The sequence below is a fragment of the Oncorhynchus mykiss genome, chromosome 30, assembly GCF_013265735.2.
Source record: "Oncorhynchus mykiss isolate Arlee chromosome 30, USDA_OmykA_1.1, whole genome shotgun sequence".
Lineage (NCBI taxonomy): Eukaryota > Metazoa > Chordata > Actinopteri > Salmoniformes > Salmonidae > Oncorhynchus > Oncorhynchus mykiss.
Window position 1 is genome coordinate 717068 of NC_050570.1, and position 18922 is coordinate 735989.

The 18922-nt window shown below is 35.0% G+C and overlaps 1 protein-coding gene across 1 annotated transcript in view; it reads left to right on the forward strand.

The window, feature by feature from the left end:
* The window catches only part of tbc1d2b (TBC1 domain family, member 2B), an 87544-nt gene that overhangs the window by 22130 nt on the left and 46492 nt on the right, over positions 1–18922 (forward strand). Inside the window, exon 4 of the mRNA XM_036968645.1 lies at positions 13836–14005. Coding sequence (XP_036824540.1) covers positions 13836–14005 — 170 coding nt within the window. The remainder of the gene's footprint in view (positions 1–13835; positions 14006–18922) is intronic.

An 18922-nucleotide genomic window follows, 5' to 3' on the forward strand; every position in this document is an offset into this window, starting at 1 on the left:
AAGAGTTATCTCAGTAACACGTCATCGTAGTTCTCTGTCTCTATTATCATCAGAATAACACATTATCATAGTTCTCTATTTTATTTTTTTATTTCACCTTTTTTTTAACCAGGTAGGCCAGTTGTGAACAAGTTCTCATTTACAACTGTGACCTGGCAAAGAAGTGCGAGAAAAACAACAACACAGTTACACCTGGAATAAACAAACGTACAGTCAATAACACAATAGAAAAGTCTATACACAGTGTGTGCAAATGTAGTACGATTAGGGAGGTAAGGCAATAAATAGGCCATAGTGGCGAAATAATGACATTTTAGCAATTAAACACTGGAGTGATAGATGTGCAGAAGATGAATGTGCAAGTAGAGATACTGGGGTGCAAAGGAGCAAAAAAAGAATAATATGGGGATGAGGTAGTTCATCAGAAGAACACATTATCATAGTTCTGTCCCTAATATCATCAGAATAACACATTATCATAGTTCTGTCCCTAATATCATCAGAAGAACACATTATCATAGTTCTGTCCCTAATATCATCAGAAGAACACATTATCATAGTTCTGTCCCTAATATCATCAGGAGAACACATTATCATAGTTCTGTCCCTGATATCATCAGAAGAACACATTATCATAGTTCTGTCCCTAATATCATCAGAAGAACACATTATCATAGTTCTGTCCCTAATATCATCAGAAGAACACATTATCATAGTTCTGTCCCTAATATCATCAGGAGAACACATTATCATAGTTATGTCCCTAATATCATCAGAAGAACACATTATCATAGTTCTGTCCCTAATATCATCAGAAGAACACATTATCATAGTTCTTTCCCTAATATCATCAGAAGAACACATTATCATAGTTCTGTCCCTAATATCATCAGAAGAACACATTATCATAGTTCTGTCCCTAATATCATCAGAAGAACACATTATCATAGTTCTGTCCCTAATATCATCAGAATAACACATTATCATAGTTCTGTCCCTAATATCATCAGAAGAACACATTATCATAGTTCTGTCCCTAATATCATCAGAAGAACACATTATCATAGTTCTGTCCCTAATATCATCAGGAGAACACATTATCATAGTTCTGTCCCTAATATCATCAGGAGAACACATTATCATAGTTCTGTCCCTAATATCATCAGAAGAACACATTATCATAGTTCTTTCCCTAATATCATCAGGAGAACACATTATCATAGTTCTGTCCCTAATTTCATCAGAAGAACACATTATCATAGTTCTGTCCCTAATATCATCAGGACACATTATCATAGTTCTGTCCCTAATATCATCAGGACACATTATCATAGTTCTGTCCCTAATATCATCAGGAGAACACATTATCATAGTTCTGTCCCTAATATCATCAGAAGAACACATTATCATAGTTCTTTCCCTAATATCATCAGGAGAACACATTATCATAGTTCTGTCCCTAATATCATCAGAAGAACACATTATCATAGTTCTGTCCCTAATATCATCAGAAGAACACATTATCATAGTTCTTTCCCTAATATCATCAGGAGAACACATTATCATAGTTCTGTCCCTAATTTCATCAGAAGAACACATTATCATAGTTCTGTCCCTAATATCATCAGGACACATTATCATAGTTCTGTCCCTAATATCATCAGGACACATTATCATAGTTCTGTCCCTAATATCATCAGAACACATTATCATAGTTCTGTCCCTAATATCATCAGAAGAACACATTATCATAGTTCTGTCCCTAATATCATCAGGAGAACACATTATCATAGTTCTGTCCCTGATATCATCAGACCCAAGGCCAGAGTCCAGAGGCCTCACATACTTTCATTGAAATTCACTGATTGTTTGTCTTTTTTTTGTCTAAAGAAACATTACAAATCTCCAGAAAAAATGCACATCATACATTAGGAAAGTACAGTAAGGTACAGTTGAAGTCGTAAGTTTACATACACCTTAGCCAAATACAATTAAACTCATTTTTTTTCACTATTCCTGACATTTAATCATAGTAAAAAGTCCCTGTCTTAGGTCAGTTAGGATTACCACTTTATTGTAAGAATGTGAAATGTCAGAATAATAGTAGAGTGATTTATTTCACCTTTTATTTCTTTCATCACATTCCCAGTGGGTCAGAAGTTTACGTACACTCAATTAGTATTTGGTAGCATTGCCTTTAAATTGTTTAACTTGGGTCAAACATTTTGGGTAGCCTTCCACAAGCTTCCCACAATAAGTTGGGTGAATTTTTGCCCATTCCTCCTGACAGAGCTGTGTAACTGAGTCCGGTTTGTAGGCCTCCTTGCTAGCACACGCCTTTTCAGTTCTGCCCACACATTTTCTATAGGATTGAGGTCAGGGCTTTGTGATGGCCACTCCAATCCCTTGACTTTGTTGTCCTTAAGCCATTTTGCCACAACTTTGGAAGTATGCTTGGGGTCATTGTCCATTTGGAAGACCCATTTGCGACCAAGCTTTAACTTCCTGACTGATGTCTTGAGATGTTGCTTCAATATATCCTCATAATTTTCCATACTCATGATGTCATCTATTTTGTGAAGTGCACCAGTCCCTCCTGCAGCAAAGCCCCACAACATGATGCTGCCACCTACGTGCTTCACGGTTGGGATGGTGTTCTTCGACTTGCAAGCCTCCCCCTTTTCCCTCCAAACATAACGATGGTCATTATGGCCAAACAGTTCTATATCTGTTTCATTAGACCAGAGGACATTCCTCCAAAAAGTATGATCGCAACTGTGAACCGTAGTCTGGCTTTTTAATGACGGTTTTGGAGCAGTGGCTTCTTCCTTGATGAGCGGCCTTTCAGGTTATGTCAGTATAGGACTCATTTTACTGTGGATATAGATACTTTTGTACCCGTTTCCTCCAGCATCTTCACAAGATCCTTTGCTGTTGTTCTGGGATTGATTTGCACTTTTTGCACCAAAGTACTTCATCTCTAGGAGACAGAACATGTCCCCTTCCTGAGCGGTATGACAGCTGCTTGGTCCCATGATGTTTATACTTGCATACTATTGTTTGTGCAGATGAACGTGGTACCTTCAGGTGTTTGGAAATTGCTCCCAAGGATGAACCGGGCTTGTGGAGGTCTACAATTTTTTTTACTGAGGTCTTGGCTGATTTCTTTTGATTTTCCCATGATGTCAAGCAAAGAGGCACTGAGTTTGAAGGTAGGCCTTGAAATACATCCACAGGTACACCTCCAATTGACTCAGGCTAATTGACATCATTTATCAGAAGCTTCTAAAGTCATGACATCATTTTCTGGAATTTTCCAAGCTGTTTAAAGGCACAGTCAACTTAGTGTATGTAAACTTCTGACCCACTGGAATTGTGATGCAGTGATTTACAAGTTAAATATTCTGTCTGTAAACAATTGTTGGAAAAATTACTTGTCATGCACAAAGTATCTGACTTGCCAAAACTATAGTTTGTTAACAAGAAATTTGTGGAGTGGTTGAAAAACTAGATTTAATGACTCCAACCTAAGTGTTTGTAAACTTCCGACTTCAACTGTATCTGCATTATACTCCAGGGAGCTACAGTAATATGCATTATACTACAGTAATATGCATTATGCTACAGTAATATGCATTATACTCCAGGGAGCTACAGTATTATGCATTATACTACAGTATTATGCATTATACTACAGTAATATGCATTATACTCCAGGGAGCTACAGTATTATGCATTATACTACAGTAATATGCATTATGCTACAGTAATATGCATTATACTACAGTAATATGCATTATACTACAGTAATATGCATTATGCGACAGTAATATGCATTATGTGACAGTAATATGCATTATGCTACAGTAATATGCATTATGCTACAGTAATATGCATTATGCTACAGTAATATGCATTATGCTACAGTAATATGCATTATGCTACAGTAATATGCATTATACTACAGTAATATACATTATGCTACAGTAATATGCATTATAATGCAGTAATATGCTTTATACTACAGTAATATGCATTATGCGACAGTAATATGCATTATGCTACAGTAATATGCATTATGCTATAGTAATATGCAGTATGCTATAGTAATATGCATTATGCTACAGTAATATGCATTATAATGCAGTAATATGCTTTATACTACAGTAATATGCATTATACTACAGTTATATGCATTATGCTACAGTAATATGCATTATAATGCAGTAATATGCTTTATACTACAGTAATATGCAGTATGCTATAGTAATATGCATTATGCTACAGTAATATGCATTATAATGCAGTAATATGCTTTATACTACAGTAATATGCATTATACTACAGTTATATGCATTATGCTACAGTAATATGCATTATGCTACAGTAATATGCATTATGCTACGGTAATATGCATTATACTACAGTAATATGCATTATACTACAGTAATATGCATTATACTACAGTAATATGCATTATGCTACAGTAATATGCATTATACTACAGTAATATGCATTATACTACAGTAATATGCATTATGCTACAGTAATATGCATTATACTACAGTAATATGCATTATGCTACAGTAATATGCATTATGCTACAGTAATATGCATTGTGCTACAGTAATATGCAGTATACTACAGGGGGCTACAGTAATATGCATTATACTACAGTAATATGCGTTATACTACAGTAATATGCATTATAATATGCATTATACTACAGTAATATGCATTATGCTACAGTAATATGCAGTATACTCCAGGGAGCTACAGTAATATGCATTATACTACAGTAATATGCATTATGCTACAGTAATATGCAGTATACTCCAGGGAGCGACAGTAATATGCATTATACTACAGTAATATGCATTATACTACAGTAATATGAATTATACTACAGTAATATGCATTATACTACAGTAATATGCATTATACACCAGGGAGCTACAGTAATATGCATTATTCTCCAGGGAGCTACAGTAATATGCATTATACTACAGTAATATGCATTATACTACAGTAATATGCATTATACTACAGTAATATGCATTATACACCAGGAAGCTACAGTAATATGCATTATGCGACAGTAATATGCATTATACTACAGTAATATGCATTATACTACAGTAATATGCATTATACTACAGTAATATGCTTTATGCTACAGTAATATGCATTGTGCTACAGTAATATGCAGTATGCTACAGTAATATGCAGTATGCTACAGTAATATGCATTGTGCTACATTATTATGCATTGTGCTACAGTAATATGCAGTATGCTACAGTAATATACATTATACTCCAGGGAGCTACAGTAATATGCATTATACTACAGTAATATGCATTATACTACAGTAATATGCATTATACTACAGTAATATGCATTATGCTACAGTAATATGCTTTATACACCAGGGAGCTACAGTAATATGCAGTATACTACAGTAATATGCATTGTACTACAGTAATATGCATTATACTACAGTAATATGCATTATACTACAGTAATATGCATTATGCTGCAGTAATATGCAGTATACTACAGTAATATGCATTATACTACAGTAACATGCATTATACTACAGTAATATGCATTATACACCAGGGAGCTACAGTAATATGCATTATGCTACAGTAATATGCATTATGCTACAGTAATATGCATTATGCTACAGTAATATGCATTATACTACAGTAATATGCATTATACTACAGTAACATGCATTATACTACAGTAATATGCATTATGCTACAGTAATATGCATTATGCTACAGTAATGTGCATTATGCTACAGTAATGTGCAGTATACTACAGTAATATACATTATACTCCAGGGAGCTACAGTAATATGCAGTATACTACAGTAATATGCATTATACTACAGTAATATGCATTATACACCAGGGAGCTACAGTAATATGCATTATTCTCCAGGGAGCTACAGTAATATGCATTATACTACAGTAATATGCATTATACTACAGTAATATGCATTATACTACAGTAATATGCATTATACACCAGGGAGCTACAGTAATATGCATTATGCGACAGTAATATGCATTATACTACAGTAATATGCATTATACTACAGTAATATGCATTATACTACAGTAATATGCTTTATGCTACAGTAATATGCATTGTGCTACAGTAATATGCAGTATGCTACAGTAATATGCAGTATGCTACAGTAATATGCATTGTGCTACATTATTATGCATTGTGCTACAGTAATATGCAGTATGCTACAGTAATATACATTATACTCCAGGGAGCTACAGTAATATGCATTATACTACAGTAATATGCATTATACTACAGTAATATGCATTATACTACAGTAATATGCATTATGCTACAGTAATATGCTTTATACACCAGGGAGCTACAGTAATATGCAGTATACTACAGTAATATGCATTGTACTACAGTAATATGCATTATACTACAGTAATATGCATTATACTACAGTAATATGCATTATGCTGCAGTAATATGCAGTATACTACAGTAATATGCATTATACTACAGTAACATGCATTATACTACAGTAATATGCATTATACACCAGGGAGCTACAGTAATATGCATTATGCTACAGTAATATGCATTATGCTACAGTAATATGCATTATGCTACAGTAATATGCATTATACTACAGTAATATGCATTATACTACAGTAACATGCATTATACTACAGTAATATGCATTATGCTACAGTAATATGCATTATGCTACAGTAATGTGCATTATGCTACAGTAATGTGCAGTATACTACAGTAATATACATTATACTCCAGGGAGCTACAGTAATATGCATTATACTACAGTAATATGCATTATACTACAGTAATATGCATTATGCTACAGTAATATGCATTATGCTACTGTAATATGCATTATGCTACAGTAATATGCATTATGCTACAGTAATATGCATTATACTACAGTAATATGCAGTATACTACAGTAATATACATTCTCCTTGGAGCTACAGTAATATGCATTATACTACAGTAATATGCATTATACTACAGTAATATGCAGTATACTACAGTAATATACATTATTCTCCAGGGAGCTTCAGTAATATGCATTATACTACAGTAATATGCAGTATACTATAGTAATATACATTATACTCCAGGGAGCTACAGTAATATGCATTATACTACAGTAATATGCAGTATACTACAGTAATATACATTATTCTCCAGGGAGCTACAGTAATATGCATTATACTACAGTAATATGCATTATACTACAGTAATATGCATTATACTACAGTAATATGCAGTATACTACAGTAATATACATTATTCTCCAGGGAGCTACAGTAATATGCATTATACTACAGTAATATGCAGTATACTACAGTAATATGCATTATACTACAGTAATATGCAGTATACTACAGTAATATACATTATTCTCCAGGGAGCTACAGCAACATGCATTATACTACAGTAATATGCATTATAGTACAGTAATATTCAGTATACTACAGTAATATGCAGTATACTACAGTAATATACATTATTCTCCAGGGAGCTACAGCAACATGCATTATACTACAGTAATATGCGTTGTGCTAAAGCAACATGCATTATACTACAGTAATATGCAGTATACTACAGTAATATGCATTATACTACAGTAATATACATTATACTCCAGGGAGCTACAGTAATATGCATTATGCTACAGTAATATGCATTATACTACAGTAATATGCATTATGCTACATTAAAATGCATTATACTACAGTAATATGCAGTATACTACAGTAATATGCATTATACTACAGTAATATGCAGTATACTACAGTAATATACATTATTCTCCAGGGAGCTACAGCAACATGCATTATACTACAGTAATATGCATTATAGTACAGTAATATTCAGTATACTACAGTAATATGCAGTATACTACAGTAATATACATTATTCTCCAGGGAGCTACAGCAACATGCATTATACTACAGTAATATGCGTTGTGCTAAAGCAACATGCATTATACTGCAGTAATATGCAGTATACTACAGTAATATACATTATTCTCCAGGGAGCTTCAGTAATATGCATTATACTACAGGGGGCTACAGTAATATGCATTATACTACAGTAATATGCGTTATACTACAGTAATATGCATTATAATATGCATTATACTACAGTAATATGCATTATGCTACAGTAATATGCAGTATACTCCAGGGAGCTACAGTAATATGCATTATACTACAGTAATATGCATTATGCTACAGTAATATGCAGTATACTCCAGGGAGCGACAGTAATATGCATTATACTACAGTAATATGCATTATACTACAGTAATATGAATTATACTACAGTAATATGCATTATACTACAGTAATATGCATTATACACCAGGGAGCTACAGTAATATGCATTATTCTCCAGGGAGCTACAGTAATATGCATTATACTACAGTAATATGCATTATACTACAGTAATATGCATTATACTACAGTAATATGCATTATACACCAGGGAGCTACAGTAATATGCATTATGCGACAGTAATATGCATTATACTACAGTAATATGCATTATACTACAGTAATATGCATTATACTACAGTAATATGCTTTATGCTACAGTAATATGCATTGTGCTACAGTAATATGCAGTATGCTACAGTAATATGCAGTATGCTACAGTAATATGCATTGTGCTACATTATTATGCATTGTGCTACAGTAATATGCAGTATGCTACAGTAATATACATTATACTCCAGGGAGCTACAGTAATATGCATTATACTACAGTAATATGCATTATACTACAGTAATATGCATTATACTACAGTAATATGCATTATACTACAGTAATATGCATTATGCTACAGTAATATGCTTTATACACCAGGGAGCTACAGTAATATGCAGTATACTACAGTAATATGCATTGTACTACAGTAATATGCATTATACTACAGTAATATGCATTATACTACAGTAATATGCATTATGCTGCAGTAATATGCAGTATACTACAGTAATATGCATTATACTACAGTAACATGCATTATACTACAGTAATATGCATTATACTACAGTAATATGAATTATACTACAGTAATATGCATTATACTACAGTAATATGCATTATACACCAGGGAGCTACAGTAATATGCATTATTCTCCAGGGAGCTACAGTAATATGCATTATACTACAGTAATATGCATTATACTACAGTAATATGCATTATACTACAGTAATATGCATTATACACCAGGGAGCTACAGTAATATGCATTATGCGACAGTAATATGCATTATACTACAGTAATATGCATTATACTACAGTAATATGCATTATACTACAGTAATATGCTTTATGCTACAGTAATATGCATTGTGCTACAGTAATATGCAGTATGCTACAGTAATATGCAGTATGCTACAGTAATATGCATTGTGCTACATTATTATGCATTGTGCTACAGTAATATGCAGTATGCTACAGTAATATACATTATACTCCAGGGAGCTACAGTAATATGCATTATACTACAGTAATATGCATTATACTACAGTAATATGCATTATACTACAGTAATATGCATTATACTACAGTAATATGCATTATGCTACAGTAATATGCTTTATACACCAGGGAGCTACAGTAATATGCAGTATACTACAGTAATATGCATTGTACTACAGTAATATGCATTATACTACAGTAATATGCATTATACTACAGTAATATGCATTATGCTGCAGTAATATGCAGTATACTACAGTAATATGCATTATACTACAGTAACATGCATTATACTACAGTAATATGCATTATACACCAGGGAGCTACAGTAATATGCATTATGCTACAGTAATATGCATTATGCTACAGTAATATGCATTATGCTACAGTAATATGCATTATACTACAGTAATATGCATTATACTACAGTAACATGCATTATACTACAGTAATATGCATTATGCTACAGTAATATGCATTATGCTACAGTAATGTGCATTATGCTACAGTAATGTGCAGTATACTACAGTAATATACATTATACTCCAGGGAGCTACAGTAATATGCATTATTCTCCAGGGAGCTACAGTAATATGCATTATACTACAGTAATATGCATTATACTACAGTAATATGCATTATACTACAGTAATATGCATTATACACCAGGGAGCTACAGTAATATGCATTATGCGACAGTAATATGCATTATACTACAGTAATATGCATTATACTACAGTAATATGCATTATACTACAGTAATATGCTTTATGCTACAGTAATATGCATTGTGCTACAGTAATATGCAGTATGCTACAGTAATATGCAGTATGCTACAGTAATATGCATTGTGCTACATTATTATGCATTGTGCTACAGTAATATGCAGTATGCTACAGTAATATACATTATACTCCAGGGAGCTACAGTAATATGCATTATACTACAGTAATATGCATTATACTACAGTAATATGCATTATACTACAGTAATATGCATTATACTACAGTAATATGCATTATGCTACAGTAATATGCTTTATACACCAGGGAGCTACAGTAATATGCAGTATACTACAGTAATATGCATTGTACTACAGTAATATGCATTATACTACAGTAATATGCATTATACTACAGTAATATGCATTATGCTGCAGTAATATGCAGTATACTACAGTAATATGCATTATACTACAGTAACATGCATTATACTACAGTAATATGCATTATACACCAGGGAGCTACAGTAATATGCATTATGCTACAGTAATATGCATTATGCTACAGTAATATGCATTATGCTACAGTAATATGCATTATACTACAGTAATATGCATTATACTACAGTAACATGCATTATACTACAGTAATATGCATTATGCTACAGTAATATGCATTATGCTACAGTAATGTGCATTATGCTACAGTAATGTGCAGTATACTACAGTAATATACATTATACTCCAGGGAGCTACAGTAATATGCAGTATACTACAGTAATATGCATTATACTACAGTAATATGCATTATACACCAGGGAGCTACAGTAATATGCATTATTCTCCAGGGAGCTACAGTAATATGCATTATACTACAGTAATATGCATTATACTACAGTAATATGCATTATACTACAGTAATATGCATTATACACCAGGGAGCTACAGTAATATGCATTATGCGACAGTAATATGCATTATACTACAGTAATATGCATTATACTACAGTAATATGCATTATACTACAGTAATATGCTTTATGCTACAGTAATATGCATTGTGCTACAGTAATATGCAGTATGCTACAGTAATATGCAGTATGCTACAGTAATATGCATTGTGCTACATTATTATGCATTGTGCTACAGTAATATGCAGTATGCTACAGTAATATACATTATACTCCAGGGAGCTACAGTAATATGCATTATACTACAGTAATATGCATTATACTACAGTAATATGCATTATACTACAGTAATATGCATTATGCTACAGTAATATGCTTTATACACCTGGGAGCTACAGTAATATGCAGTATACTACAGTAATATGCATTGTACTACAGTAATATGCATTATACTACAGTAATATGCATTATACTACAGTAATATGCATTATGCTGCAGTAATATGCAGTATACTACAGTAATATGCATTATACTACAGTAACATGCATTATACTACAGTAATATGCATTATACACCAGGGAGCTACAGTAATATGCATTATGCTACAGTAATATGCATTATGCTACAGTAATATGCATTATGCTACAGTAATATGCATTATACTACAGTAATATGCATTATACTACAGTAACATGCATTATACTACAGTAATATGCATTATGCTACAGTAATATGCATTATGCTACAGTAATGTGAATTATGCTACAGTAATGTGCAGTATACTACAGTAATATACATTATACTCCAGGGAGCTACAGTAATATGCATTATACTACAGTAATATGCATTATACTACAGTAATATGCATTATGCTACAGTAATATGCATTATGCTACTGTAATATGCATTATGCTACAGTAATATGCATTATGCTACAGTAATATGCATTATACTACAGTAATATGCAGTATACTACAGTAATATACATTCTCCTTGGAGCTACAGTAATATGCATTATACTACAGTAATATGCATTATACTACAGTAATATGCAGTATACTACAGTAATATACATTATTCTCCAGGGAGCTTCAGTAATATGCATTATACTACAGTAATATGCAGTATACTATAGTAATATACATTATACTCCAGGGAGCTACAGTAATATGCATTATACTACAGTAATATGCAGTATACTACAGTAATATACATTATTCTCCAGGGAGCTACAGTAATATGCATTATACTACAGTAATATGCATTATACTACAGTAATATGCAGTATACTACAGTAATATACATTATTCTCCAGGGAGCTACAGTAATATGCATTATACTACAGTAATATGCAGTATACTACAGTAATATGCATTATACTACAGTAATATGCAGTATACTACAGTAATATACATTATTCTCCAGGGAGCTACAGCAACATGCATTATACTACAGTAATATGCATTATAGTACAGTAATATTCAGTATACTACAGTAATATGCAGTATACTACAGTAATATACATTATTCTCCAGGGAGCTACAGCAACATGCATTATACTACAGTAATATGCGTTGTGCTAAAGCAACATGCATTATACTACAGTAATATGCAGTATACTACAGTAATATGCATTATACTACAGTAATATACATTATACTCCAGGGAGCTACAGTAATATGCATTATGCTACAGTAATATGCATTATACTACAGTAATATGCATTATGCTACAGTAAAATGCATTATACTACAGTAATATGCAGTATACTACAGTAATATGCATTATACTACAGTAATATGCAGTATACTACAGTAATATACATTATTCTCCAGGGAGCTACAGCAACATGCATTATACTACAGTAATATGCATTATAGTACAGTAATATTCAGTATACTACAGTAATATGCAGTATACTACAGTAATATACATTATTCTCCAGGGAGCTACAGCAACATGCATTATACTACAGTAATATGCGTTGTGCTAAAGCAACATGCATTATACTGCAGTAATATGCAGTATACTACAGTAATATACATTATTCTCCAGGGAGCTACAGTAATATGCATTATAGTACAGTAATATTCAGTATACTACAGTAATATGCATTATAGTACAGTAATATGCAGTATACTACAGTAATATGCAGTATACTACAGTAATATGCAGTATAGTACAGTAATATTCAGTATACTACAGTAATATGCATTATAGTACAGTAATATGCAGTATAGTACAGTAATATGCAGTATAGTACAGTAATATGCAGTATACTACAGTAATATGCAGTATAGTACAGTAATATGCAGTATACTACAGTAATATGCAGTATAGTACAGTAATATTCAGTATACTACAGTAATATGCATTATAGTACAGTAATATGTAGTATACTACAGTAATATGCAGTATAGTACAGTAATATGCAGTATACTACAGTAATATGCAGTATACTACAGTAATATGCAGTATACTACAGTAATATGCAGTATAGTACAGTAATATTCAGTATACTCCAGGGATCCACAACCCAACTCTTTCCTCCTTTTCATCTTTAAATGATCTAGTCACTGGCTTCATATCCTATTCTCTCTGTTGCTAAGGATGTGTTGTGGTTGACCATGTCCCTTACTCTGTCCCCCCTCTATCTGTCCACCAGGAACTCCATGTCAGGTCTGCGTGTGGGTCGAGGAGGAGGAGAGAACAGACGCTCTGTCTTCTACACTGGGAGCAGTGGTGATGAGTGGGAGATGTTAGACGCTCCCTCAACCAAGGACATCAACCAGGACCACAAACCTCCCACCCAGCCTCAGACTGACTCACACAGACGTAAGAGTCCTCTTCACCCTCTGTCCCCTTCCTGACCCTCACCACCTCCTCCTCCTCCTCCTCACCCTCTGTCCCCTTCCTGACCCTCACCACCACCACCTCCTCCTCCTCACCCTCTGTCCCCTTCCTGACCCTCACCACCACCACCTCCTCCTCCTTACCCTCTGTCCCCTTCCTGACCCTCACCACCACCACCTCCTCCTCCTTACCCTCTGTCCCCTTCCTGACCCTCACCACCACCACCTCCTCCTCCTTACCCTCTGTCCCCTTCCTGACCCTCACCACCACCTCCTCACCCTCCGTCCCCTTCCTGACCCTCACCACCACCTCCTCACCCTCCACCTCCTCCTCTTCACCCTCTGTCCCCTTCCTGACCCTCACCACCTCCTCCTCCTCCTCACCCTCTGTCCCCTTCCTGACCCCACCACCACCTCCTCCTTCTCCTCTTCAACCTCTGTCCCCTTCCTGACCCTCACCTCCTCCTTCTCCTCCTCACCCTCTGTCCCCTTCCTGACCCTCACCACCTCCTCCTCCTCCTCACCCTCTGTCCCCTTCCTGACCCTCACCTCCTTCGTCCCCTTCCTGACCCTCACCTCCTCCTTCTCCTCCTCACCCTCTGTCCCCTTCCTGACCCTTACCACCTCCTCCTCCTCCTCACCCTCTATCCACTTCCTGACCCTCACTACCTCATCCTCCTCCTCACCCTCTGTCCCCTACCTGACCCGAACCACCGCCTCCTCGCCCTCTGTTCCCTTCATCACCCTCACCTCCTCCTCCTCACCCTCTGTTCCCTTCCTGACCCTCACCACCACCACCACCTCCTCCTCACCCTCTGTCCCCTTCATCACCCTCACCTCCTCCTCCTCACCCTCTGTCCCCTTCCTGACCCTCACCACCACCACCTCCTCCTCCTCACCCTCTGTCTCCTTCCTGACCCTCACCACCACCTCCTCCTCACCTTCTGTCCCCTTCCTCACCCTCTGTCCCCTTCCTGACCCTCACCACCTCCTCCTCTTCCTCGCCCTCTGTCCCCTTCCTGACCCTCACCACCTCCTCCTCCTCCCGCTCTGTCCCCTACCTTCCTGCCAAGCAGCAGCTACTCTTCCTGGCGTCCAAACACATTAAGGCACTTACATTACATGTAAAACAAAATATAAAACATCATATTACATTATCAGACCACTACATATCTACAATACAAAATGTAGAATTCCACCATATAACAATATGTGTATTATCTGTAGAGATAATACACACAACTCTACCTAACATTATTCAGCTGGTCTGTAAAGATAATACACACAACTCTACCTAACATTATTCAGCTGGTCTGTAAAGATAATACACACAACTCTACCTAACATTATTCAGCTGGTCTATAGAGATAATACACACAACTCTACCTAACATTATTCAGCTGGTCTGTAGAGATAATACACACAACTCTACCTAACATTATTCAGCTGGTCTATATAATAATACACACAACTCTACCTAACATTATTCAGCTGGTCTGTAGAGATAATACACACAACTCTACCTAACATTATTAATCTGTTCTATATAATAATAATACACACAACTCTACCTAACATTATTCAGCTGGTCTATATAATACTACACACAACTCTACCTAACATTATTCAGCTGGTCTGTAGAGATAATACACACAACTCTACCTAACATTATTCAGCTGGTCTATAGAGATAATACACACAACTCCACCTAACATTATTCAGCTGGTCTGTAGAGATAATACACACAACTCTACCTAACATTATTCAGCTGGTCTGTAGAGATAATACACACAACTCTACCTAACATTATTCAGCTGGTCTATATAATAATACACACAACTCTACCTAACATTATTCAGCTGGTCTGTAAAGATAATACACACAACACCACCTAACATTATTCAGCTGGTCTATAGAATAATACACACAACTCTACCTAACATTATTCAGCTGGTCTATAGAGATAATACACACAACTCTACCTAACATTATTCAGCTGGTCTGTAGAGATAATACACACAACTCCACCTAACATTATTCAGCTGGTCTATAGAGATAATACACACAACTCTACCTAACATTATTCAGCTGGTCTATATAATAATACACACAACTCTACCTAACATTATTCAGCTGGTCTATAGAGATAATACACACAACTCTACCTAACATTATTCAGCTGGTCTATAGAGATAATACACACAACTCTACCTAACATTATTCAGCTGGTCTGTAGAGATAATACACACAACTCTACCTAACATTATTCAGCTGGTCTATAGAGATAATACACACAACTCTACCTAACATTATTCAGCTGGTCTATAGAGATAATACACACAACTCTACCTAACATTATTCAGCTGGTCTGTAGAGATAATACACACAACTCCACCTAACATTATTCAGCTGGTCTATAGAGATAATACACACAACTCTACCTAACATTATTCCGCTGGTCTGTAGAGATAATACACACAACTCTACCTAACATTATTCAGCTGGTCTATAGAATAATACACACAACTCTACCTAACATTATTCAGCTGGTCTATAGAGATAATACACACAACTCTACCTAACATTATTCAGCTGGTCTGTAGAGATAATACACACAACTCTACCTAACATTATTCAGCTGGTCTGTAGAGATAATACACACAACTCTACCTAACATTATTCAGCTGGTCTATATAATAATACACACAACTCTACCTAACATTATTCAGCTGGTCTATATAATAATAATACACACAACTCTACCTAACATTATTCAGCTGGTCTATAGAGATAATACACACAACTCTACCTAACATTATTCAGCTGGTCTATAGAGATAATACACACAACTCTACCTAACATTATTCAGCTGGTCTGTAGAGATAATACACACAACTCTACCTAACATTATTCAGCTGGTCTATAGAGATAATACACACAACTCTACCTAACATTATTCAGCTGGTCTATAGAGATAATACACACAACTCTACCTAACATTATTCAGCTGGTCTGTAGAGATAATACACACAACTCCACCTAACATTATTCAGCTGGTCTATAGAGATAATACACACAACTCTACCTAACATTATTCAGCTGGTCTATAGAGATAATACACACAACTCTACCTAACATTATTCAGCTGGTCTGTAGAGATAATACACACAACTCTACCTAACATTATTCAGCTGGTCTGTAAAGATAATACACACAACACCACCTAACATTATTCAGCTGGTCTATAGAATAATACACACAACTCTACCTAACATTATTCAGCTGGTCTGTAAAGATAATACACACAACTCTACCTAACATTATTCAGCTGGTCTATAGAGATAATACACACAACTCTACCTAACATTATTCAGCTGGTCTATATAATAATAATACACACAACTCTACCTAACATTATTCAGCTGGTCTGTAGAGATAATACACACAACTCTACCTAACATTATTCAGCTGGTCTGTAGAGATAATACACACAACTCTACCTAACATTATTCAGCTGGTCTGTAGAGATAATACACACAACTCTACCTAACATTATTCAGCTGGTCTGTAGAGATAATACACACAACTCTACCTAACATTATTCAGCTGGTCTATAGAGATAATACACACAACTCTACCTAACATTATTCAGCTGGTCTATAGAGATAATACACACAACTCTACCTAACATTATTCAGCTGGTCTGTAGAGATAATACACACAACTCTACCTAACATTATTCAGCTGGTCTATATAATAATACACACAACTCTACCTAACATTATTCAGCTGGTCTGTAGAGATAATACACACAACTCTACCTAACATTATTCAGTTGGTCTATAGAGATAATACACACAACTCTACCTAACATTATTCAGCTGGTCTGTAGAGATAATACACACAACTCTACCTAACATTATTCAGCTGGTCTGTAGAGATAATACACACAACTCCACCTAACATTATTCAGCTGGTCTATATAATAATACACACAACTCTACCTAACATTATTCAGCTGGTCTGTAGAGATAATACACACAACTCTACCTAACATTATTCAGCTGGTCTATAGAGATAATACACACAAGTCTACCTAACATTATTCAGCTGGTCTATAGAGATATTACACACAACTCTACCTAACATTATTCAGCTGGTCTATAGAGATAATACACACAAGTCTACCTAACATTATTCAGCTGGTCTATAGAGATAATACACACAACTCTACCTAACATTATTCAGCTGGTCTATATAATAATACACACAACTCTACCTAACATTATTCAGCTGGTCTATATAATAATAATACACACAACTCTACCTAACATTATTCAGCTGGTCTATAGAGATAATACACACAACTCTACCTAACATTATTCAGCTGGTCTATAGAGATAATACACACAACTCTACCTAACATTATTCAGCTGGTCTGTAGAGATAATACACACAACTCTACCTAACATTATTCAGCTGGTCTGTAGAGATAATACACACAACTCTACCTAACATTATTCAGCTGGTCTATAGAGATAATACACACAACTCTACCTAACATTATTCAGCTGGTCTATATAATAATACACACAACTCTACCTAACATTATTCAGCTGGTCTGTAGAGATAATACACACAACTCTACCTAACATTATTCAGCTGGTCTATAGAGATAATACACACAACTCCACCTAACATTATTCAGCTGGTCTATAGAGATAATACACACAACTCTGCCTAACATTATTCAGCTGGTCTATATAATAATACACACAACTCTACCTAACATTATTCAGCTGGTCTGTAGAGATAATGCACACAACTCTACCTAACATTATTCAGCTGGTCTGTAGAGATAATACACACAACTCTACCTAACATTATTCAGCTGGTCTAT